Source organism: Eubalaena glacialis, chromosome 4, assembly GCF_028564815.1.
Source record: "Eubalaena glacialis isolate mEubGla1 chromosome 4, mEubGla1.1.hap2.+ XY, whole genome shotgun sequence".
NCBI lineage: Eukaryota > Metazoa > Chordata > Mammalia > Artiodactyla > Balaenidae > Eubalaena > Eubalaena glacialis.
Genome location: NC_083719.1, coordinates 113,115,687 through 113,140,925, shown reverse-complemented (window position 1 = coordinate 113,140,925; position 25,239 = coordinate 113,115,687). Strand labels below are relative to the sequence as shown.

At 38.9% G+C, this 25,239-nt stretch overlaps 1 protein-coding gene across 1 annotated transcript in view; it reads right to left on the bottom strand.

The window, feature by feature from the left end:
* The window catches only part of CATSPER3 (cation channel sperm associated 3), a 39,089-nt gene extending 18,507 nt beyond the window's left edge, over window positions 1-20,582 (bottom strand). Inside the window, exons 1-2 of the mRNA XM_061188197.1 lie at window positions 20,482-20,582; window positions 18,672-18,825 (exon numbers count right to left, since the gene is read on the bottom strand). Of these exons, the coding sequence (XP_061044180.1) occupies window positions 18,672-18,825; window positions 20,482-20,582 (255 nt within the window). The remainder of the gene's footprint in view (window positions 1-18,671; window positions 18,826-20,481) is intronic.
* Window positions 20,583-25,239: the final 4,657 nt, after the last annotated feature.

The following is a 25,239-nucleotide window of genomic DNA, read 5'->3' as shown; positions in this document are numbered from 1 at the left end:
ACAACCATGTGAAGAACCCGGGGTCAACCTCAGGGCACACACTGCAACTCCCTCTACCCCACCCTCAACTGACACACACACCCTGGATCAGCAGGCTGGGTCTAGGCCCAAGGAGGGAATAGTGAGGTTTTCTGGGTGGCAGGGAATCACGCCCCAACCTGGTCAAAATCCCAAGTTAGGAAAGGAAGACAGAAGGAAGACTGGCCTGCCCACCCACTCCCTCCCCCCAGTGCCCCCAGACAACAGGCTCACATCCCTGATCGGTAACACTGTGATTCTGAGGTGTCAGTAGGGCTCCCAGTGGCTTCACCAGATTACTACAAAGGGCCCAGGGGAGGGGGCAGGCATTTACCCTGCCACCTGTTCAGTATTAGCCAGCCAAGCTGCTGCCCTCAGCTTGTGCTGTGGCCCCTCTCCCCTGCAGACACCCATGGCTGGGGACCAGGCCTCCTGCCAGAGAGAAATGAGTCCAGGAGGCCCTTGCTTCCCCAGCCAGGGAGGAAGGATGGCCTGGGAAGCCTGGGACGGCTACACCAGCTTCCTGGCTTCCAAGAAGCTCTTGGGGTGTCGCATCTGCCCGATGCCAATGGCTACGAGAATGAGGGTCTGCAGGATAGATCACCACAGCACGCCCAGGAAGCTGACAGTCTAGTAGGGGAGACGGAAATGAATGTTTAGACAAATACATACATAACATCAGATAGGAAGGAAAGTGAAACAGCCAAAGGGGAGAGAGGGGCTGGCCAGGGTGGGGAGGGGCAGGTATGGCAGCTACTTTAGAAAAGGTGCTGAGTGGAGGCCTTGCTAAAGCCAGGGATGGAGCCATAATAAAAACTGGGAGACTACTCCCCAATGGCGAGTACAAGGACCCTAAGGGGAGAAAGGAACAGCAAAGCCAGCGTGGCAGAACAGAAAAGGGTGAGCAGAGCAGGAGATGCAGTTGGAGGGGCGGGCCATGTAGGGAGGGCCTTGTAGGCCTGGTGAGGGCTGTGAACTTTAACCTCAGCCTTGGAGGAGTTTGAGCAAGGGAGTGATGTGAACTGATTTACATTTTTAAGAGATCTCCGTGGAAAAGAGACCGTGGGGGAACTGGCAGGAATAGCAACTGGGAGGCAAGTTAGGGAGGAGGTGATAGATAGTAGAAGAATCATCATCCAGGCAAGAGACGAGGTTAGATTGTATTGGCGTGGGGGACAGTGTGGAGCTGAAGAGAAGAGGACAGATTCCGGAAGTATTTTGTGGGCAGTAATGACAGGACTTGCTGATGGACTCAGGGATGCACAGGGTAGAGAGAAGGCAAGGAAGACTCTAGTGCTTCACACAGAGCAACTGGGTAAACGCCGATACCTTTAACTGAGATGAGTTTGGGGTGGGGTGAAGGGGGGCTAGACAGAGTTTCTATTTCCATTTCTAGAGGGAAATAGAAAAGTTTTTGAGATACACCACCTTTTAAATATGTCAGATGCTGTCACTGGAAATTGTAACTCAAAGCCACAACTGTCCATTTGGAAAACATTAGGGCAGCTGGTGGTGTTATTTGTCCTGTATACTTATATTTGTGGTCTCCACATGGCAACCATTTACATACACTTTTATGTTTGTTAACTACAATGAAACATTTAATATACACAGAAAGGTATAAAGAATAATATAATGAACAACCATATACTACCACCCAGCTTAAGAAATAAAATATTACCATTACAGGCAGAGCCTCTCATTGATCAGATCCCCTTCCCTTCCCACAAAAGTAATCCTATTTTAAATCTTCAGTATGTCTTGCTAGTGTATTTTATACTTTTACCACATACGTATCCCTAAAAGTACATAGTATGGTTTTGCATTTTTTATACACTACATAAATTGCATATACATTACAGTATTCTTTGGGCAATTTTTTTTCATTTAAAATTATAAGATTCATCCATGTTGATATATGTAAACCTAGTTTAGGGTTTCACCACTGTTTAGCAATTCCACTTATGAAAATACTATAATTTCTTTATCCAGTTACCCACTGAGTGATATTTAGCTTCTTTGTAATTTTTTACTACTGCAAAGAGTATAAAAGTACAAAAAGTTTGAGTCAGGTTGCAGGGCCATTTAAAAAGCGGACTTAAGGTCCTTTGCCCCTGGGCCCTCTTCCCAGCCAGATCATGGGCAAGATGGCTGGGTGTGCAGCATCCTCGAACCCATGAGCAGATCCTCTGTGCCCCTAGGGACTCCAGCCCCTGCCACAGCAGATTCTGAGCACCCCTTGGGCTCCCAGGTGCTGGGCCGCCAGCACCAACTTCTGGAGCACCCGAAATGGAATTCTCCTGTTTGCTAAGATTCTGTTGTGCCTGGTGATTCTGATCTGCCTCGATTGCTGATTGGGATGATCTTTGCTGCTATATTCTTTATCATCTATGTGTGTTACCTGCACACCGAGACATAGGCTATCAACTGGCCTTGGAGTGATTTCTTCCAAACCCACATAGTGGTCATCCTCTACCTGATCACCTCAATCGTTGTCCTTGTTGAGAGAAGAAACCACTCCAAAATCATCACAGGAGTACTGCGTCTAATCGCTGGGTGCCTACGTGGCCATGATGCCCACGTTACCTTCCCCTTGAGGCAGCAGACACAGCTGCCCCACTAACCCTGCAGATTGCCAGCTGTAGTTGAATCCCTTCATTTCTCTCTGAAACCTGCAAATAACACCTCCATCGAAATAACCCCCTGCCCTTACAACACTCCCAACCAACTCGTAGCCCCATGTTTTACTGTACACATGTGTAGTTTTTCTCTGTTACATACCTAGGAGTGGAATTACCTGATTATAGAATATGAGCATCTTCAGCTTCACTGGATATTGCCAAATTGTTTTCTGAAGTTATTGTACTAACTTACTTTAATATCAACAATGCTCCTTTTTTTTTTTTTTAGCATTTTTAAAAAAATATTTATTTTATTTTTGGCTGTGTTGGGTCTTCGTTTCTGTGCGAGGGCTTTCTCTAGTTGCGGCAAGCGGGGGCCACTCTTCCTCGCGGTGCACGGGCCTCTCACTATCTCGGCCTCTCTTGTTGCGGAGCACAGGCTCCAGATGCGCAGGCTCAGTAGTTGTGGCTCACGGGCCTAGTTGCTCTGCGGCATGTGGGATCTTCCCAGACCAGGGCTAGAACCCGTGTCCCCTGCATTGGCAGGCAGATTCTCAACCGCTGCGCCACCAGGGAAGCCCCTCCTTTTTTTTTTTTTTATTTCTATTGGAGTATAGTTGTTTCGCAATGTTATGTTAGTTTCTGCTGTACAGCAAAGTGAATCAGTTATACGTATACATATATCCCCTCTTTTTTAGATTTCCTTCCCATTTAGGTCACCACAGAGCATTGAGTAGAGTTCCCTGCTATACATTAGGTTCTCATTAGTTATCTATTTTATACGTAGTAGTATATATATATGTCTATCCCATTCTCCCAATTCATCCCACCCCCACCCCTCCCCGCCTTGGTATCCATAAGTTTGTTCTCTACATCTGTGTCTCTATTTCTGCTTTGCAAATAAGTTCATCTGTACCATTTTTCTAGATTCCACATGTAAGCGATATTATACGATATTTGTTTTTCTCTTTCTGACTTACTTCTGAACAATGCTTTATTTTTTTTTTAACATCCTTACCAATACTTCCTACAGTTGAACTTCTTAATTTTTGTCAATCTGATGAATATGAAATGGTATCTTATTTTTCATTTTGTCATTTCTCTAATTATTAATGAAGTTGGGCATCTTTTTATATGTTTAAATTGTAAATTGCCTGTTCCTAATCTGTTGCCAACTTTTCTGCTAGATTGTTTTGTCTTTTTCTTATTGATTTGGAAGACAATATATCACATACTTTGAATCCTAATCCTTTACCTGTTATATGTGTTTCAAATAGCATCTCCTACACTGACTTATCTTTTCACCTCTTTAATGATCTTTTGATGAATAGAAATTTAAAGTTTTAATGGAATCAAATTAACCAAACTTTTTCTCCATGGCTTATGTATTTTGTACCTTAAGATACCTTTCCCTCCTGAGATCATATAAATCTATGTTTTCTTCTAAAAATTTTAAAGTTTCACTTTTCAAGTTAGGTCTTTTAGCTGTGTATGCTGGAAGGTAAATATCCAATTGTGTTTTTTCTCTCCACATGTACTGTTTAATGAAGAATTTATCTTCCACCACTCATTTGCAGTGCCATCTGACAGGGGCCAGGTTTTCATACAAGCCAGGTCTGTTTCTGAGCACTCTATCCTGTTCCATTGGTCTATTTGTCTATCCACGCATCATCACCCTGCTTTAATTACTGCAGCATTATAGGAAGTCTTATTACCTGGTAAGTCAAGACTTCTCCCCTTTTCACTTTCAAAACCATCTTGGTTTTTTATATTTCATTCTTTTATCTAAATTTTAGCATCAGCTTTTGGCGACCCATAAAAAAATCCTGCCAGACTTCTTATTGGAATTTTATTGATATAATAGCTTAATTAGGGAAGATTGCATCTTGAAGAAACTAAGTCTTTCTATGCATGATCTGATATACCCTTCCATTTCTTTGTCTTCTTTAATGACCTTTATAGATTTTTTTCCTCCTTAAAAATCACACAAAACTTTAATTAGCTTTGCCTCTAAGTACTTTCTGTATTTTATTAGAAGTGCTATCATTTTTGTTGCTGACATATTAAATATATTTTATTTATTAATCACACATCCACCAAGTTTGCTGGACTTTATTAATTATTTATTAACTTTATTAATTGCATTAACTTTATTAATTAATAATTCTTCCAGATTCTTTTGGGATTTCTATACAGAAATCATAACACCTGTGAATAATGACAGTCTTCTAAAACTTTGTTTCTAATCCTTAATGTTTTTTATTCCTTTTCCTTGTATTATACATTGGCTAAGACGCTAATACAAATCTTGTCAGTAATAACTGGACTACACCTTTAAAGGGAATACTGTTACAGTTTCACCACTGAGTGTGAATTTTGATGTAGGTTTTTCATAGGTACTCTTAATCACTTAAAACAAATCCTTTCTACTCCTAGTTTGCTAAATTTTTATCATGAAAGATATTCATGATAAACTTTTTCTACATCTATTAAAGTGATTTTATTGGGGTTTTTACTCCTTTAATATTTTAAGCTGGTTAATAAAATTTCTAGATTTTTCTAATATTCACATTCCTGGAAAACCCCAACTTGGCAATGATATATTACTTTCCTCATATATTTTTTTAAATTCAGTTTCCTAATATTCTGTTTGGAATTTTTATGCCCAAGCTCATGACACTTGGTGTAATTTTCCTTTTTCATATGGTCATTGTCTAGTTTTGTTTTGGCATGACGGATATACAGTTGTCCCTTGGTATTCCCAGGGGATTGGTTCCAGGACCCCCCCCTCCCATGGATACCAAAATCCAAGGATGCTCAAGTCCCTTATATAAAAAGGCACAGTATTTGTATATAACCTATGCACATCCTCCCCACGTACTTTAAAACATCTCTAGATTACTTATAGTACTATACTTGACCTTAACCAAAAGGCCGAGAAGCGATCTAGATTACATATAGTAATCTAATACTAATACAACATAAATGCTATCTAAATAGTGGTAAATACAATGTAAATTCTATGTAAATAGTTGCCAGGCAAGCGGCAAATTCAAATTTTGCTTTTTGAAATTTTCTGTAACTTTTTTTCTTAGAATACTTTTGATCCCTGGTTGGTTGAATCCATGGATTTGGAAACCACGATACATAGGGCCAACAGTACTGGCTTAACGAAATGAACTGTCTGTGGGCGGGGCAGATATGCTCATTTATCTAATCACTAAAAGCATTTTATATGTTTGGAATTATATCTTCCATGAACGTAAAACCATCTGGTTCAAGTTAGTTTATTTTTGTTTTAGGAGATGGAAAATTTTCACTACTAATCCAATGCTTTATAAACACTAAAGGACATATATGAACACATATTTTTTCAAGTATTTCCTTTTTTATTGAGAGTTTTGTAATTTTTTTCTAGAAAATTATCTTATTTCAGCTAGGTTTTCAAATTTATTGCCATAAAATTATTAGATTTCTGACATCTATTGTAAATAGTGGTAAACGCAATTTCTCTTTTTAATCCCTAACATGATTCAGGGCTTGACTGACAACTTATCATGATTGTCTCATCAATAAAGTTATTTTATAATTATTTTCTAAGATCTAACTTTTGGCTTTGTTGATCCGTTTGTGTTGAATCTTTGTTTTCCATTTCATTAATTTTTGCTTTACCTATTTCCTTTTTTCTACTTTCCTTTTTTTTTTCCAATACTTTTCCTTCCTTTTTCTCCCTTTGGATTTTATTCTGTTGCTCTTTTCCAACAGGTCAGCTCAATAATTTTTAAATTTGAGATATAATTCATGTACCATAAAATTCATCATTTTAAAGTGTAGAATTCAGTGGGGAGGGGGTTCATTTTGAGTATTTATTATCTTTAGGTTTTGATTGTGGTAAAATATACATACCATGAAATTGATCATTTTAAAGCATTTTTAGGTATACAATTAATTCAGTGGTATTAAGTACATTCACATTATTATGCAATTATCCCCACTATCCACTCCAAGAACTATTTCACCATCCTAAACAAAAACTCTGTATCTAATAAACAATAATTCCCATTCTCCTCTCTAGCCACCTCATGGTAAACTCTATTCTACTTTCTGTATGAATTTGCCTATTCTAGGTAATTCATATAAGTGCAACCATATAATTTTTGCCCTTTGTGTGTCTGGTTTATATATCACTCAGCATGATGCTTTCAAGGTTCACCCACATTGTAGCATGTATCACAATTGCATTCCTTTTTAGGGCGGAATAATATTCCATTTTATGAATATACCACATCTTCTTTATCCATTCACTGGTTGATGGATACGTGGGTTGCTCCCACCTTTTGGCTATTGAGAATAATGCTGCTATGAACATTGGTGTGCAACTATCTGTATGAGTCCCTGTTTTCAATTTTTGGGGGTATACACCTGGAAGTGGAATTGCTGGATCATATGGTAATTCTATGATTAACTTTTTGAGGAAATACCAAACTAGTTTCTATAGTGGCTGCATGATTTCACATTCCAATCAGCAATGCACAAGGGTTCTAATTTCTCCACATCCTCATCAACACCTGTTATTTTCCATTTTATGGGGGGAGGGGTTTTGTTTGTTTTTATACTAGCTGTCCTAATGGGTGTGAAGTTGTATCTCATTGTGGTTTTGATTTGCATTTCGCATTCTAATGACTAGTGATGTTGAACATCTTTTCATGCGCTTACTGGTCATTTGTATATCTGCTTTGGAGACATGCCTATTCAAGTCCTTTGCCTGTTTTTGAATTGGGTTTTTGTTGTTGTTGTTGTTGAGTTGTGGAAATTCTTTATATATTCTAGATATTAATCCCTTACCAGATATATAATTTGCAAATATTTTCTCCTATTCTATGGGTCATATGTTCACTCTCTTGATTGTATCCTTAGATTCACAAATGTTTTTAATTTTGTTGAAGTCCAATTTATCTATTTTTTCTTTTGTTTCCTGTGCTTTTGATGTCATATCTAAGAATCCATTGCCAAATCCAAGGTCATAAAGATTTACCCCTATGTTTTCTTCTAAGAGTTTCTTCTAGCTTATCTATTTTGGATTTTGATCCATTTTCAGTTAATTTTTTTGTGTGTGTGGCTGCATTGGGTCTTCGTTGCTGCACGTGGGCTTTCTCTAGTTGCGGCAAGTGGGGGCTACTCTTCATTGCAATGTGAGGGCTTCTCATTGCAGTGGCTTCTCTTGTTGTGGAGCACGGGCTCCAGGCACGCAGGCTTCAGTAGATGTGGCATGTGGGCTCAGTAGTTGTGGCTTGCAGGCTCTAGAGAGCAGGCCCTGTAGTTGTGGTGCAAGGGCTTACTTGCTCCACAGCATGTGGGATCTTCCTGGACCAGGGATCGAACCTGTGTCCCCTGCATTGGCAGGCAGATTCTTAACCACTGCACCACCAGGGAAGCCCCAAGTTAATTTTTATATATGGTGTGAGGCAGGGGTCTAACTTTACTCTTTTGCATGTGGATATCAAGTTGTCCTACCACCATTTGATGAAAAGATTATTTTTCTCCCCCGGAAAAGTCTTGGCACCCTTGTCAAAAGTCAATTAGCCATAGATATTTGGATTTATTTCTAGAATCTCAATTCTATTCCATAGGTCTATGTCTGTCCTTATGTGAGTACCACACTCTTTTCATTATTGTATCTTTGTAGTAAGTTTTGAAGTCAGAAAGTGCAAGTCCTCCAATTTTGTTCTTCATTTTCAATGTTGTCTTGGCTATTCACATTCATATGAATTTAAGGATCTGCTTTTCAATTTCTTTTTGTAAAGGCTGTTGAAATTTTGATTGGGATTGAATTGAATTTGTAGATCACTTTGGATAGTCCTCTTAACAAGTTTTGTAATCCATGAATATAGGATGTCTTTCCATTTATTTAGGTCTTATTTAATTTCTTTCAGCAAAGTTGTATAATTTTCAGTATATGCATCTCTCATCTCCTTGGCTAAATTTATTCCTAGGTATTTTATTATTTTGAATGCTATTATAAATGGAATTTTCTTAATTTCCTTTTCAGATTGTTCATATTAGTGTATAGAAATACAACTAATTTTTGTTGTTAATCTTGTATCCTGCAACTGTGCTGAATTCATTTAATAGCTCTAATAGTTGAGTTTGTATATGTGTGTATTCTTTAGGATTTTCTGTATATAAGATCAAGTCATCTACAAATAAAGATAATTTCAGTTCTTCCTTTCCAATTTGGATAACTTTTAGCTCTTTTTCTTGCCTAAATGCTCTGGCTAGAACTTCCAGTACAATGTTGAATAATGATGAAAGCAGGCATCTGTCTTGTTCCTGATCTTAGGGGAAAGATTTTCAGTCTTTCACCATTGAGTATGATGTTAGTTATGGACTTCTTCATAATTACCCATTATCAAGTCAAGAAATTTTCCTTCTATTTCTAGTTCAAATTGTTTGTTTGGTTGGTTTTTTAATCATGGAAGGGTGTTGGATTTTGCCAAATGCTTTTTCAGCATCTACTGAGATAATTATATCAATTGTTTCCTTCATTCTATTGATGTATTACATTCGTTGACTTTTTCTACGTTGAACCACCCTTGCATTCCTTGGATAAATCCCACTTAAGCATGCTGCTGGGTTCAGATGTAAGTATCTCAAGTATTATTGCACCTATATTCATAAGGGATGTTGGTCTCTAGTTTTCTTGTGATGTCTTTGGCTTTGGTCTCAGGGTAATGTTGGCCTCATGGAATGAATTCAGAAATATTCCCTCCTTTTCTATTTTTGGAAGAGTTTGAGAAGGATTGGCGTTCATTCTTTTTTAAATGCAGGGTAAAATTAACTAGTGAAGACATCTGGTCCTGTGCATTGCTTTGTTGGGAGGTTTTTTTGATTAGTGATTCTATCTCTTTATTTATAGGTCTGTTTCAGTATGTCTGTTTTCTGTTTCTTCTTGAGTCAGTTTGGTAGTTGGTATGTTTCCAGGATTTTGTCCATTTCATCTAGGTTATCTAATTTGTTGGTGTACAAAGTGTTCATAGTATTCTGCTATAAAACTTTTCTTTTCTATAAGGTCATTTGTAATGTCCCAACTTTCATTTCTGTTATTAGTAATTTAAGTCTTCTTTTTCTTAGTCAATCTAGCTAAAGGCTTATGAATTTTGTTGATCTTTTCAAAGAACTGAATTTTTATTTTATTGACTTTCCTCTATTATTTCTCTATTTTGTTTCTCACTCTAATCTTTTTCGTTTCCTTTCTTCTGCTAGTTTTGGGTATAGTTTGCTCCTCTTTTTCTAGTTCCTTAAGGTGTAAAATTAGGTTATTAATTTGAGATCTTTCTTCTTTTCTAATGCAGGCATTTACAGGTATAAATATCACTCTGAGCACTGCTTCTGTTGCAACCTATAAGTTTCATTATGTTGTATTTTCATGTTCATTTGTCTTAAAGTATTTTCTAAATTCCTTTGTGATTTCTTCTTTGACCTATTGGTTATTTAAGAATGTGTTGTTTAACTTCCATATATTTGGAAATTTTCCAGTTTTCCTGCTGTTGCTGATTTTTAGTTTTACTCCATAGTTGTCAGAAAAAACACTCTGTATGATTTCAATATTTTTTAATTTACTGAGACTTGTTTTGTTGCCTAACATATGGTCTATCCTGTAGAATGCTCCATAGGTACTTGAGAAAAACTATTATATCTTATTGATGAACTGACCCTATTGTCAATACATAATGTCCTTCTTTGTCTCTTGTAACATTTTACTTTAATGTCTATTTTGTCTGATATGAGTATACCCAACCCAGCTCTCTTTTGGTTTCTATTTGCATGGAATACCTTCTTGCGTTTTTCACTTTCAACCTATTTGTATCTGGATCTCAAGTGAATCTCTTGTAGACAGAATATATTTGGATTTTTTTAAGAATCAATTCTGTCTTAATTGGACAGTTTAATTCATTTACATTTAAAGTAATTACTGATAAGGAAGAAACTACTTCTGCCATTTTGCTATTTGTTTAATATATGTCACATCTTTTTTGTTCCTCAGCTCCTCCATTACTGCTTTCTTTGGTGTTTTGGGGTTTTTTTTTTTTTTGTAATGTACCACTTTGATTCTTTTCTCATTTCTATTTCTGCATTTTTTAAGTTATTTTCTTGGTGGTTATCCTTGAGATTACAATCAACCTCTTAAATGTACAATAATCCATTTTTAACTAATACAACCTTAGCTTCAATAGTATATTAACAATTCTGTTCCTACACAGCTCCATCCCCCTCTTCATGTTTCTGTTGTCACAAAATACATCTGAATACACTGAGTGCCCATTAACTATCTATAATTATTGTTTTATGCATTCATATTTTAAACCATACAAAGAAAGGAGTTACGAACCCAAAATACAATACTGGCTTTTATATTCACCTATGTAGTTACATTTATCAGTGTTCTTTATTCTGTCATAGGGCTTAAGTTACTATCTAGTTTCATTTCCACCTAAAGGACTATCTTTAGCATTTCTTGTAGCACAGGTCTACCAGAAGCAAACTCCCTCAGCTTTTGTTTATCTGGAAATATCTTAATTTCTTCGTCATTTTTTGAAGGATAGTTTTGCTGGATATAGAATTCTTGGTTGACAATATTTTTCTTTCAGTACTTTAAATATGTCATTTCACTGCCACTGTCCTCACAGTTTCTGAGGAGAAATCAGCTGTTAATCTTATGGAGGATTCCTTGTATGTAACAAGTTGCTTCTCTCCTGCTGCTTTCAGGATTCTGTCTTTGTCTTTGACTTTTGACAGCTTGATTATAATGTGTCTCAGTGTGGATCTCCTTGTTTCTCCTTCTTGGAATTCACTGAGATTCTTGGATGTATATATTCTTTATCAAATTTGCAAGGTTTTGGGCCATTATTTCATCAAATATTCGTTCTTCCTCTTTCTCTCTCTCCTCTCCTTCTGGAATGCGTGTGTATGTTGATATGCTTGATGGCGTCCCTCAAGTTTCTTAGACTCTGTTCATTTTTCATCATTCTTTTTTCTTCCTGCTCTTCAGGCTGAATAAGTCCAATTGATTTGTCTTCAAGTTCCCTGATTATTTCACTGATTATTTCTTCTGGCTGCTCAAATCTGCTCTTGAACCCTCTAGTGAATTTTTTAATTATTATATTTTCAGCTCCATAATTTGTTTCATTCTTTTTTATAATTTCTATTTACTGACATACTCTATTTCCTGAAACACTGTTCTCCTGGTTACCTTTCGCTCTTTGCCTGTGGTTTCCTTTAGGTCTCTGAGCATATTTTACATAGTTGACTTTAAGTCTCTGTCTAGTAACTCCAATGTCTGTGGTTCCTCAGGGACAGTTTCTGTTCATTTCTCCTGTGTAAAAGCCATCCTTTCTTATTTCTTTGCATGCTTCATAATATTTTTTTGAAAACTGGACATTTTAAATTGTACAATGTGGTAACTCTGGAAATCAAATTCTTCCCTCTCCTCAGGGTTTGTTTTTGTTGCTTTTTGTGGATAGTAGCTGTTTGTTTAGTGACTTGTCTAAACAATTTTTGTAAAGACTGTATTCTTCGTAATGCATGGTCTCTGAAGTCTCTTCCTTGTAGTTTCTGGTCAGCTAGTAAACAGAGATTTTCTTAAATGCCTCAGGCAAAAAGAGGGAAGAGAGGGAAGGAGAAAGAAGAAAGAGAGAAAGAAAGTAAGGAAGGAAAGAAGGAAGGAAGAGAAAAGGAGAGAGGAAGGGAGGGAGAAGAAAAACTCTCCTAGTCTTTGCAGATGGGCTCTGTGTTGAGGAACTCCTTCAGTGCTGAGCCAGGCCACTTACAACTGTACGCTAGCATTCACTTTGGCCTTGTGCTGAGCCTAAAGATCAGTCACAGTGAAAGCTTGGGATGTTCTCAGTTATTTCCTAAGCATGTGTCTTGTCCTGTGAATGTATGGCATACATGGGAGTTTTTCAGTGTCCTCTTTTTCCAAAGAATCTCTCTCCCTGGATTTTCCTCTCAGGCTTTCAGCATATCTATTGTTCGCCTCGAGTGTTATTTTTTTGCTCCAGGTGGCAGTGGGTCATTCATTTGCCTTTCAGTGGTTTTGAGAAATACCCTCTGCATAGCCACCTTTCTGTCCTGAGAAAGTTCCAGATTATCCAAAACAAAGAGAATAGCTTTGGATCAGTCCTTCAGGCAGCCCTCAGATAGGTCAAAACAGACAAACAATTGTTTAAGAACAAAATCTTCTCTGTTGTTTCTGGTCCCACATGGGGAACACAGGCTGCCATCTTCAGAACCATCACCATGCTGAGGAGGGGTGTGGGCCAAAGACAAGTAAAAATGCTACAAAGTTTTCCTACCTTTTTTAAGTTGCCCCTTTCTTGATTCAGTGTTCACTCAGTTACTATAAACCTTTGGCTATTTTCCAGAGTTCTGACAGTTTTGCCCCCTTTTTAGGTGTTTCTGTGGACAGATGGCCTCTTGGAGCTACCTACTCTGCATTTTCACTGACATCACTCCTCTCCAGTTTTTCTTTTTTTCCTCTCCATTTTTGAAGGACAGTTTTTTCTAGGTATTGAATTCTTGTTTGACAGTCTTTCTTTCAGTACTTTGAATATGACATCCCTTGCCTTCTGGCCCCTGTGGTTTCGGATGAGAAATCAGCTATTCCTTTTATTGAGAATCCCTTTTATGTAATGAATCACTTCTCTATTGATGGTCTCAAATTCTCCCTTTGTCTTTGTCTTTCAACAAATTGTTTATAGTGTGTCTAGGTGGATCTCTGAGTTTATACTACTAGGAGTTTGTTGATCTTCTTGCATGTGCAGATTAATGTTTTTCATAAAACTTGGGGAGTTTTTGGCCATTATTTCTTCACATATTCTTTCTACCCTTTCTCTCCTCTCCTTCTGTGACACCTATTGCATGCATGTTTGTATGCTTGATGGTGTTTCATGGGTCTCTGCTCATTTTTATTTATTCATTTTACTTTCTGTTCCTCACACTGGAAATCTCAATTGACCTATCCTTCTGTTCTTTAATTCTTTCTTCCACTAGCTCAAATCTGCTGTTGAAGTCCTCTCGTGAATTCTTCATTTCAATTATTGTACTTTTCAACTATAGGATTTTTGTTTGGCTCTTTTTAATAATTTCTCTTTACTCATATTCTCTATTTGGTGAGACACTGCTCTCATACTTTCCTTTAGTTCTTTAGATTTGGGGTTTTTTTTTTTTCGGTTCTTTGAACATATTTATAACAGCTGGTTTGAAATCCTAAGTCCAACAGATGGGCTTCCTTACAATATTTGTAAAATAGTGTTATTAATACACACCTTCCAGGGTGGCTGTTGAGATCATTGAAAATAACATGTATGAAAGCCCCTGGCTAACTATAAAACTGAGAAGTTATTAAGACTCTTAGGGAGCCCGATGAAGGTACCAGGAAGGTACTGAGAAGGCCCTGATCTGTCACCTCTAACTAATCTTAAGATTCTTTGCAAGCAGTGAATGAAGGCTAAGGCAGACTTGTAAACTGCTGAGGCATTAAATACATGCCTTGGCAAAGGCTGGGAGACTTATTTGTTCCAGACATTTAAGAAATACTCTGTTCAATCATTAGCAGACCATCAAGCTAACTGAGCAGAGACTTTGGTGGCCACACATGACAAAGAATATACACTTTATCGAATTAGTTCAGGAAAGTCACTTCAAAAAAGAAAAAAAAGGGGCTTCCCTGGTGGCGCAGTGGTTGAGAATCTGCCTGCTAATGCAGGGAACACGGGTTCGAGCCCTGGTCTGGGAAGATCCCACATGCCACGGAGCAACTAAGCCCGTGAGCCACAACTACTTAGCTTGCACGTCTGGAGCCTGTGCTCTGCAACAAGAGAGGCTGCAATAGTGAGAGGCCCACGCACCGCGATGAAGAGTGGCCCCCGCTTGCCACAACTAGAGAAAGCCCTTGCACAGAAACGAAGACCCAACACAGCCAAAAATAAATAAATTTTTTTAAAAAATGGAATGGCAACAACAATAAAACCCTAGGGAGGGGGGAGTATCTGGTTTCCAGAGTTTCCAGTCTTATATGATTTAAAGTGTCCAATTTTCAACCCCCCAAAAAAGAAATCATGAGACATGCAGAGAAACAAGAATGTATGGTCTTTACACAAGAAAAAAAGCTATCAACAGAAACTTTTCTTGACTTGCAGAATTTCCCAGTCTGAATCGTGCTGACTGCACACTCATGTTCCTCTGTCCTCTATTTCCTGAAAATAGGCAGCTGGATGAAAAGCCTTGATCAGATTCAGGTTTGATCTTTTTGGCAAGATTATAGGTTCCGGGACTTCCCTGGTGGCACAGTGGTTAAGAATCCGCCTGCCAATGCAGGGGACACGGGTTTGAGCCCTGGTCTGGGAAGATCCCACATGCCGCGGAGTAACTAAGCCCATGCGCCAACTACTGAGCCTGCGCTCTAGAGCCCACAGGCCACAACTACTGAGCCCACGTGCTGCAACAATTGAAGCCTGCATGCCTAGAGCCTGTGCTCCGCAACAAGAGAAGTCACCACAATGAGAAGCCCGTGCACCGCAACGAAGAGTAGCCCCTGCTCGCCGCAACTAGAGAAAGCCCATGTGCACCAATGAAGACCCAACGCAGCCAAAAATAAAATAAATTAAAAAAAAAAAGATTATAGGTTCTGTTCTTTCATAGGAGGCATATAATGTCTGGTTGTCTCTTTTTATGAGGGAAGCAGTCACTAATGGTCAAAATGCCTAAGTCCTATAATTCATTGGGGTTGAAAAATTGTGATATTCTATCATTTCTTTTTCATTTATTAACTGGGATATTTCTATAAAGACATGTTTCCCCTTACCTACTATGTGGTTACTCAGTAATACAGTTCATATAAGAAAGGTCAGTAATACTTGATTTTTTCCCTTAATTTAACAGTTTTTGAGATAAAGTATTAGGTCCTTGTCACCATCCAAAAGTGACCTGTTAGCTTTTTTAGTATAATTATAAACTTACGGATTATTTGATGAATTTCAAAATCCACTGTAATTATTATCCTTATTGAGCTCAAAGTGTCCCATCTTTGGCCAGTAGGAGCCTCTTCAAGTTGTCCCCTGAGCCCTTTTGACATGACCCCAGTAATCTTTGATAGCTTCCTTGCTATGTGTACGACAAGATATTCCTAGCTCATCTGGTATATTTTCTGCCCTAGACCTGCAATCAGCCATTTCTCTAAGAATCCTTAGTTTCTTTTAGTGAGAAATGGTATTTCAACATCACATTATGGGACTTCCCTGGTGGTGCAGTGGTTAAGAATCCGCCTGCCAATGCAGGGGACACGGGTTCGATCCCTGGTCCGGAAAGATCCCACATGCCACGGAGCAACTAAGCCCGTGAGCCACTACTGAGCCCATGCTCTGCAACTACTGAAGCCCACGTGCCTAGAGCCCGTGCTCTGCAGTAAGAGAAGCCACCACAATGAGAAGCCCGCGTACCTCAAAGGAGTGTAGCCCCCACTCAACACAACTACAGAAAGCCCGCACGCAGCAACGAAGACCCAACGTAGCCAAAAATTAATTAATTAATTAATTTTAAAAACAATCACATTATGGGCACTAAGGATGCATAATTGTTAAGTTGGTCATTGTTCTAGGTTTTTCAATGGATAAAGGTAAAATACTTTAGTAGTTTATATTGATACTTCCAATTTAAATGCAGAACTACAGGGCTTTCACTTAACTTTGTCTATATTACATCCATATCTCCTTTTTTCCACGAGTAACCTGGTTCTCAATAACACAGAGGATAACAGAATTAAACTGTCCCATAATTACCCATCTGCTTTATCCTTGTGTTACACACACAACAGTCTCAGAATAATACTACTAATAGCATCACCACAAAGCTGATTTCCGAACATGGTTAAAAATTTTTTTGGCATTGACTCTCCCCATTCTTACCCATTTTTAATCAATACTATATCTTCATTGTCAGAGGATATATTCATTAGGTGCTACATTATCTCCTTGTTCACCCATAATTATGATTAGTTCTATAAATAATCATATTTTTTAATGTCCATTGCCAGTCCTAATGTTGATACTTCTTTAGTCATTTTGGTTGGCTGAAATTATTCTTTACTAGATTCCTAAGGAAGGGCTCATGGGAACAATATTAGCCAAGCTTTTTAACATTGATGATAGTTTGTCTATGTCCTTTATACTTGAAAGTCAGTTTTGCTGGATCTAGAATCCTTGGTTCACATTTTCTTTCCTGAAGTATCTTAAATGTTTTACTCCATTTTCTTTTAGCATAAAGCATTACTATAGCAAAGTATGATAATAATTAATTTTCTTTTCCTTATAAGCCACTTTGACTAGATGCTTACAATTTCCTCCACACCTCTTTCCTTTAAAGTCCAATAATTTTATTAGAATATGTTCTGGTGTTTGTTGTATAAGTCCATATTCTCAATATGCAACTTTCAAAATATAGTTTCAATTCTTTTATTTCAGGTAACTTTTCTTAGATTTTAGATTTTTTTTTTTTGGCTATGTTGGTCTTAGTTGCGGCATGTAGGCTTCACTCTAGTTGTGGCATGCGGGCTCCAGGGCGCATGGGTTCTGTAGTTTGCAGCATACAGGCTCTCTCGTTGAGGTGCACAAGCTCAGTAGTTGTGGTGCACAGGCTTAGTTGCGCTGTGGCATGTGGGATCTTAGTTCCCTGACCAGGGATCAAACCCACGTCCACTGCATTGGAAGGTGGATTCTTTACCACTGGACCACCAGGGAAGTCCCTAGATTTTAGTGTTTATTCTGTTCCTTTACTTTGTTTCTGTTTCTGTTTCAAATTCAGGGACTCCTATTATCCTTAAGTTGGATCATTTTTCCCCAATCTTCAATTTTCATCATTTTCTCTTGAATCCTTTTTATCTCTTCATTTCTTACTGATTTTTAAGAATTTCCCCCACTTAATCTTATATTTCTCTTAAGCTATTATCTGCTGTATCTAATTGTTCTTAGTCTAATTCAGTCTTCATTTTTGAAATGAGTTTCTTTTATTTCTAATTCTTTCCTGAGATTTGTCACCTCACTCTTTTCTTTCCTATCTAACATCATTTTCTTAAACATTTACCTTGTTCTGAAATAATACGGTACAGTTTTTATCTGTTTTGTGAACATGTCTTTGTGGTGGGTTTTCATTATCTACAATGATATTATTTTCCACTTTACTCTCTTTTTCCTTATAATAATTTTGTATGGAATTTTACCTCAATCTTTTCCTATTGCACTTTTTTATGTTAAATTAATTTTCTTGGACTTTTAGGAGAAAATGTGATTCTAACTTCAAATATTCCCCCTTGATTTAAAATGTGGTAGCTTGATTTTTAAGGTTTCCTGGTGCTGTTCCCCTCTTCCAATTTTATCTGAACCTCTCTTCCTCCATCTTTGGGTCTCTAACCTGTTCAATTTTCATTCCACTCCCAATACTTCTCCTAAGTGTGGAGCACTGTCCTTGAAAAGAGCTGTGGAGAGTCAGTTTTAAAAGTTTATAGGGTCTGGACTGTTCTAGCCCCTTCATAAATTTCAGGAACCTCTTGTGCTATTCCAGTATTTGATTAGGCAACACCCTTCCTAATATCAACTGCTGTTCTCAGATCAGCCCATCATACTTTCCAATGAATACTTACTGACTTCCCTCTGCTTCCTCTCCTACAGATGCTAATACTATGCAGTGTGGCTCTTGGTAAGGATCTCTTGTTAACTAGTTTTGATATAAATCCTGTCCATGGGTTTTTAGTTTTGCTATCTAGTTGCTCTGTTTTTTTAAGAGGGGATTCAGGGAGATTAAAAAACCATGTCACTGCTACTACTGCTGCCACCATCTTCCCAGATATTAGAGTATATTTTAATAGTCCTTAGAATCTTTCTACAGAAAAAACTTTTGAACAAAATGCCTTAAAAATTTTATAACATTTTCAGAAATAAAACAGGTAAAACAGAAGAAAATGGACCCATTTTGTCTGCTTACCTCAAAAAGTCTGAACAAGTTGTATCTTGTTTTATAATCAGTCCACAAGACCATAAAAAAGGCATTCGTTGAGACGGTGCTAATCATAATTATCTTAAAGAGATGACTCATTATAACTCTCTTCACAAATGCCTGACACTGAGTATCTTTCCTCCTGTCAAAAATTTGAATAAGAGGTATGATTATCTTATAGCTCTGTTGTAAGGTAATGCACAATGCACACTTTTTTTAGGGACTAGGGTCTGCTTTCCCCCTTCTGTGAATATAAGTCTACATATACTTTAAAATTGCAATGCAATGCTGACTAAATGACCACTGAAATATGTATGACGATTACTGGGTGGGTCTGTCCCCACTCAGTTACTCAGTTCCTCCTCTCTAGACCTGTGAAAAAGAATGGTTACCACTCCATCTCAAGCAAAACAAAGCACCATCTTCATTTACTCATTCAACAAATTTTTATTAAGTGACTACTGTTCAACTCACTCATTTATTCATTCAACAAGTTTTTATTGAATGACTACTACATGCCAGGCAATACAGTAGGCACTTGGGATACAGGTAAGCAAAATTAAATATTGTCAGTCTAGTAGGGAAAACTGCTAATCAAATAATCAGCCATACAAGTGCTTACAAATCAATTATAAAAAACTGACCACCCTAAGAAAAAATGGGCAAACACACAGTCAACTCATTAAAGAAATATAATGGCATGAAGTTCCCTCCAAAATGTTCAGTAGCACTACTAATCGGGGAGGTACAAATTAAGTAAAACCAGTAATTTTGCTTATAAAATTAGCAAAGGCTTAAATGTGATAACATTTAGCGCTGGCAAGAGTGTAGTGCGACGGAGCAGTCTCATAAACTGCCAGGGGAATGTAAATTGACCAACTTTTCTGAAAAGCCTTAGTTCTGTTTGTATCCTCACACCCAAGGAATCTACCCCAAGAGAATACAATCTGAAATGCAAACAGTGACTTTAGCCAAACATGTTTATCCCAGCAATATTTGCTGTGAGAATTTGGAAACAATTTAAAAGTCTAACCAAAAAAAGACAGGTTAAGTACATCATGGCATATCCATTTCATGGAATATTATACAGACACTACAACATGTCTATGCATTTTTCATGATTTAGAAAAATGTTTATGATCCACTGGATAGCAAAACAGAAACAAAGCAAGATAAAAATTCTCTACTCAAAATTATCTCAACTGTGCAAAATAGGTAGAAAAAAATTCAGCATGAAGTATGCCAAAATGTTGATAGTGTCTGCCTACGGATAGTGAGGTTATATAGGTAATTCTTTTTCCTGTTTATTTATATTTATCTGTGCTTTCCAATTTTTCTCAGAGAGTATGTATTACTTTTTCCCCATTATATGTAACAAATGAACCCAGTCTCATGCAGTAAAAAAATATAGATTTATATACTTTTGTAACCTATTAAAAACAAGATATATAATTTTCATTATCTGATTTGAAATCAGGTCTATTACCCCAAAATAAGGCTGCAAATTATCTAACATAGTAGCGAATAAAAAAGGACAAAATGGAGTCAAACTAGTCATTCAGTCTACAGGTCAAATAAGAGTGTGACTCAATGTTTGATTAACCAGCCAATTGTGATATGAAAGCCGAGGAAACAACTGTTTGGCTGAGACTTCACCAGCCTCACCAGTTGGAGAAATCAGATTGTCCAGGACGAGCCCCTCAGTCTGGGAAGTGGATGAGTGCCTGTGGGAAGAGGCTACGAGACCCAACACTGCCATTTGCACACTTAACAAGCAAGAGAAATAAAGAGTATTTACTGAAATTTCCATAACGTCTCACAGAACAGCAGTGACACATTCTCTAACAGTGAGCTAGAAATGACTCTTGTGTGGTTCTGGTGATAAAAGTGTTGAGACATTTTCCAAATTTTCAATTTTTATTCCTTGCTTTTACCATCCAACAGAAAAGCTCTGCTTAGGAATCTCCTCAGCATCTAGATTCCAAGAGGCCTCAGAGAAGGGTCCACAGAGGGCATCGTTGCTTTATGAAGTCACTCTTGGACATTCTGGTATGTTACTAGCCGGCAGGCCCCTGGAGGGGAGAGCTCCCCATTGGTCTACCCACAGATCCTCTCTTGCCAAGGAGACCGAGCACCTCTGTTCAGCAAAAGAGTCACGAGCACCCTGCAATTGTGACGCGCCGGGCTAAAGCTGAGAGACAGGCCAGACAAAAGCCCCTCCTTCAGGAAGTGCTCCCAACTGACAGACAGAGGCCATTAATAATGTGTTAGAACAGGTTAAGAGTCACGGAAGAGGGGAAAGCAAAATTCTCTGGGCTTCTAAGAGCAAGAGCACACAGCCAGGGCACAGCACTGGAGACACCTGGAAGGACAAGGAAAGATTTTGATGGTTTTGGGGCTAGAACACAAGAAACAGGAGGAGCAGAGGTTATCCATGCCCAGCACTGGCTAACTGGGGACACAGAATGTGCACATATGAACCACCTAAAGAGAGTGTAAGGGATGAGCCTTGGGGTAGAGATGTTTTAGGTACAAGAGCAATAGGGATTTTTGCTCTGTTCAATTCTTGGGATTAATATATTCTCTCGTTCTCCTTCTCCTAGCCCCTTTGACTTCCAAGGCAAATCAAGACAGAGGCTTCTGGGTAGCCCTGTGTTGAATTAAATGTTTAGTTGGCCAAATTGGTCAAATTCCTGGAAACTTAATCCCTTGGGCCATAATAAAAGGAGGTAACCACCTCACCACCTCCACTGCCCCAAGGTGTTCTGAAACAAGTGTATATGACCATCTCACACAGAAAAATACTCTTGTAGGCAAGCGGTATACTGAACTGGGAAATAACATCTTATCAATCTCTCCACTTAAAATCATCAACAGCAAAGCTTTAAGAAACACTTTGATTAATGTCCCCAGGCTTCAAACCTTGGCCTCACCGTCTTATTCTATATTCTCTCCCTCAGGGATCAAGCTCCTCCTACTGCCTCGTTTGGTCATATGCCCCCTGATGCCTTCTGGGCTCCTGCCCACACCCTGACAGTGGCCTCCTGGAGCAGCTGCTCAGAGAGAGCCTGAATCAGCTCTCCATCTCTGTTTCCACCCGCCCCAATTCATCAGTGTGCCTAATCCCGCCGGGCCATATAGGAGGCCCTCGGTAAATGTGTGCTATGCGAATATACCTCAGGGATCCTTACGCTCACTCAAGTAGCTGAGCCTAGTGGGATTCTATTTCCAGGAATCCCAAGGATACACTACTATGCTTCCGCTCCTTAAGCTCCAAAGCACACTTTTGGGGAGAAATGAAGAAGAGATTAAGAATGTAAAAAATTCTTTCACGATGCTTGGAGGGGTGAGGAAAGATGGCTAGCTGGAAGCAGTCAAGAAGAGACCAGTTGTTCTTGGTGTACAGTATCAGCACAGCCAACCACAGCTGAATGTTTTTTTTTTTTTTAATTTATTAATTTATTTATTTATTTTTGGCTGCGTTGGGTCTTCATTGGTGCATGCGGGCTTTCTCTAGTTGTGGTGAGCGGGGGCTACTCTTCGTTGCAATGCGCAGGCTTCTCATTGCGGTGGCTTCTCTTGTTGCGGAGCACGGGCTCTAGGTGTTCAGTAGTTGTGGCACGTGGGCTCAGTAGTTGTAGCTCATGGGCTCAGTAGTTGTGGCTCGCAGGCTCTAGAGCACAGCCTCAGTAGTTGTGGTGCATGGGCTTAGCTGCTCTGTGGCATGTGGGATCTTCCCAGACCAGGGCTCGAACCCGTGTCCCCTGCATTGGCAGGCAGATTCTTAACCACTGCGCCACCAGGGAAGCCCCTGAATGTGTTTTCTGAAGTCACTGATGAAGAAATCTAGTCTGAGACTGGAACTCCAGCTGATGAGTGGACTCAGAGGTAACCAGCTTATCCAGGCCTACTGAAATCACCCGTATCTTCTCGTGGATAGGTGGGCGGGACAGGCACCCTGGATGAGAAGCTAAAGGGCCACCTCTTCTGCCCTTTTAGCAGCAACTCACACTCTCCCTGACTTGGGCAGCACCACCTCAGCCGCACACAGTCAGGAGGCACGGCAGCTTGGTGACTCAAGTCTTCTGACCAAGAGTCATTCCTAGTTAAATGTAACTAGAATTGAAACACAAAGCTCACATATTATATCCAAACCCTATTACAGCTCTTGCTGTTTTGCAGAAATTTTACAAAACTGAAAGTTATAGAGTTCAACTAGTATATTTTTAAACTCTGGATTAGAACGTATACAGACTGCTCCACATTAACACTAGTAGTCCAATACCTCAGTACACTACCAAAGGTCAGGTGTGTGTCCATATGCAACATACATGTTGCTGCTTTTTGTCTCAAGCAAAAACATAAAGAATCATGCTTATTCTACTTATCTAAAGATTTCCTAAATTCTATCAACGTCAGAGAGTAACCACAATTTTCAGAACTTTCACTAACTTCATTTTAGAAAAGGACACTGTCAAATGTGCTGCCCTGATTTATTATCTATGGAGGTCATGCAAAGGGTCATAGGTCATATCTATTTAAACCTCCTCTACTCCAGTGATCATTTGAAAGGAAAATGGAGGGAAACCAAAGCTTGCCACATCAGAGAAACCACTGTCATCACAAAGATTTGGAACAGAAGAAAAGTTGGGGCCTCCAACTTTGGCAATGTCTCTTTTAAGTTGAAATGTCAGGTACTCAGAGCAAGTCTGGGGATTCATCCTGTTGGAATTTACCACAAGGAGTATTACCACAGACTTCTGATATGGGATCTTTGATTCTCTAAAGTTCATGAGTTCCAGCAGATGCAACACCCCTTAACATGGACCTTATGTCAAATCCTCACATAGATGCTAATTAGTAGCTACATTCTCAGGTGCTGACAACTGCAATTATTAGCTGTACCCTGCTCTCTCCACTGTGCCATACACAGTACAGGTTAATAGTTTCTAAGCCTCTCAGACTTACATTCAAAATAGGGGGAAAGGTTTCCATTCAAGGTACAGTGAAACAATTTAAGTGACACCACAAGGGAGCAAACAAACAAATCCAGAAGGTGGAATATTCTACAGGACTCGGTTTTTACAGTAAGTCAATGATATGGAGAGAAAGAGGGGATTGAGGGCAGGAGGCTTGCTCGCTCTAGATTGAAAGCTTAAAGAGACACAACAACCAGATGTGATGGGTGGACTTCATGTGGATCACTGATTAGAACAAAATTACTGTCCAAAGACATTCTTGACCTTCAGAACAATTTGATTTGGTATTAGGTGATACCAAGAAATCATAGCTTATTTTGTTTGGTGTGATAATGGCATTCTGGTTTCTACAAGAAAATGACCATATTTTCTAGAGATGTTTACTGGAGGATGTAGGGGCAAAATGACATGCTATCTGGGATTTGCTTTTAAATACTTTAGCAAAGAAAAAGGAAATGGGAGATTATATGATGTAACTGGCAAGATCTTGGTAACTGTTAAATCTGGGTGATCAGTATATAAGGGCTGAATGCCCTATTTACTCTATTTTAAAATATGTCTACGTTTTTTCATGTTTAAAAATTCATGTAGAAAAATTTGAAGCACTGAGCTAGAAATCTTTGGTAATAAAATGTATAAAAGCTCCCAAATCTATAATATGGGAAGAAGTTTATAAAAACACATGGCTTTGCTTTTTCCTCTTTTTTAAAAAAATTTTATTTAATTAATTTATTTATTTATTTACTTATTTACTTTTGGCTGCATCGGGTCTTCATTGCTGTGTGCGGGCTTTCTCTAGTTGTAGTGAGCGGGGGCGACTCTTCGTTGTAGTGCAAGGGCTTCTCATTGCAGTGGCCTTCCCGTTGCAGAGCACAGGCTCTAGTCACGTGGGCTTCAGTAGTTGCAGTGCGTGGGCTCAGTAGTTGCAGCACGCGGGCTCTAGAGCACAGGTTCAGTAGTTGTGGTGCACGGGCTTAGTTGCTCCGTGGCATGTGGGATCTTCCAGGACCAGGGATCGAACCCATGTCCCCTGCATTGACAGGTAGATTCTTAACCACTGAGCCACCAGGGAAGTCCCTGCCTTTTCCTCTTAAAAATTTCAAAGAAGTACAAGTTCTAGTGTCCAGGCTCTGGATCTCCCAGCAGCCACAGAGTCTGGGGTGACTCTTCTCTCTCTTTCCCCCACCCCCCGTGTACACTCCACACCCGCAGGGCAAAATGACTATACCTGCCAGGCCAACAGAACCAGCCGAAAACTGGCTTCAGAGAGCTCAGCCTCCTTATCATATTCCCATATGGCTTCTCAGACTAGGGGTCAGGGTTGGTGGGGAGTGGGGAGGATGAGAAGCTTTGCTTGTTGTAGCATAGAGTGATTTTTCTGGCCTCTGATGTAAGGCAGGGTATAAAGATGATCCTTGTTAAATCCTACTACTATAAGGCATGTTCCTTGGATAGATACATACACATTCTTTTAATCTACATTTTAATCTCATTAATAACTACATTCCTGAGTTCCTTCAAAGAACAGTTACTGCAATTTTTAAATAATAACTTACTTTATATTCCATTTTACTCAT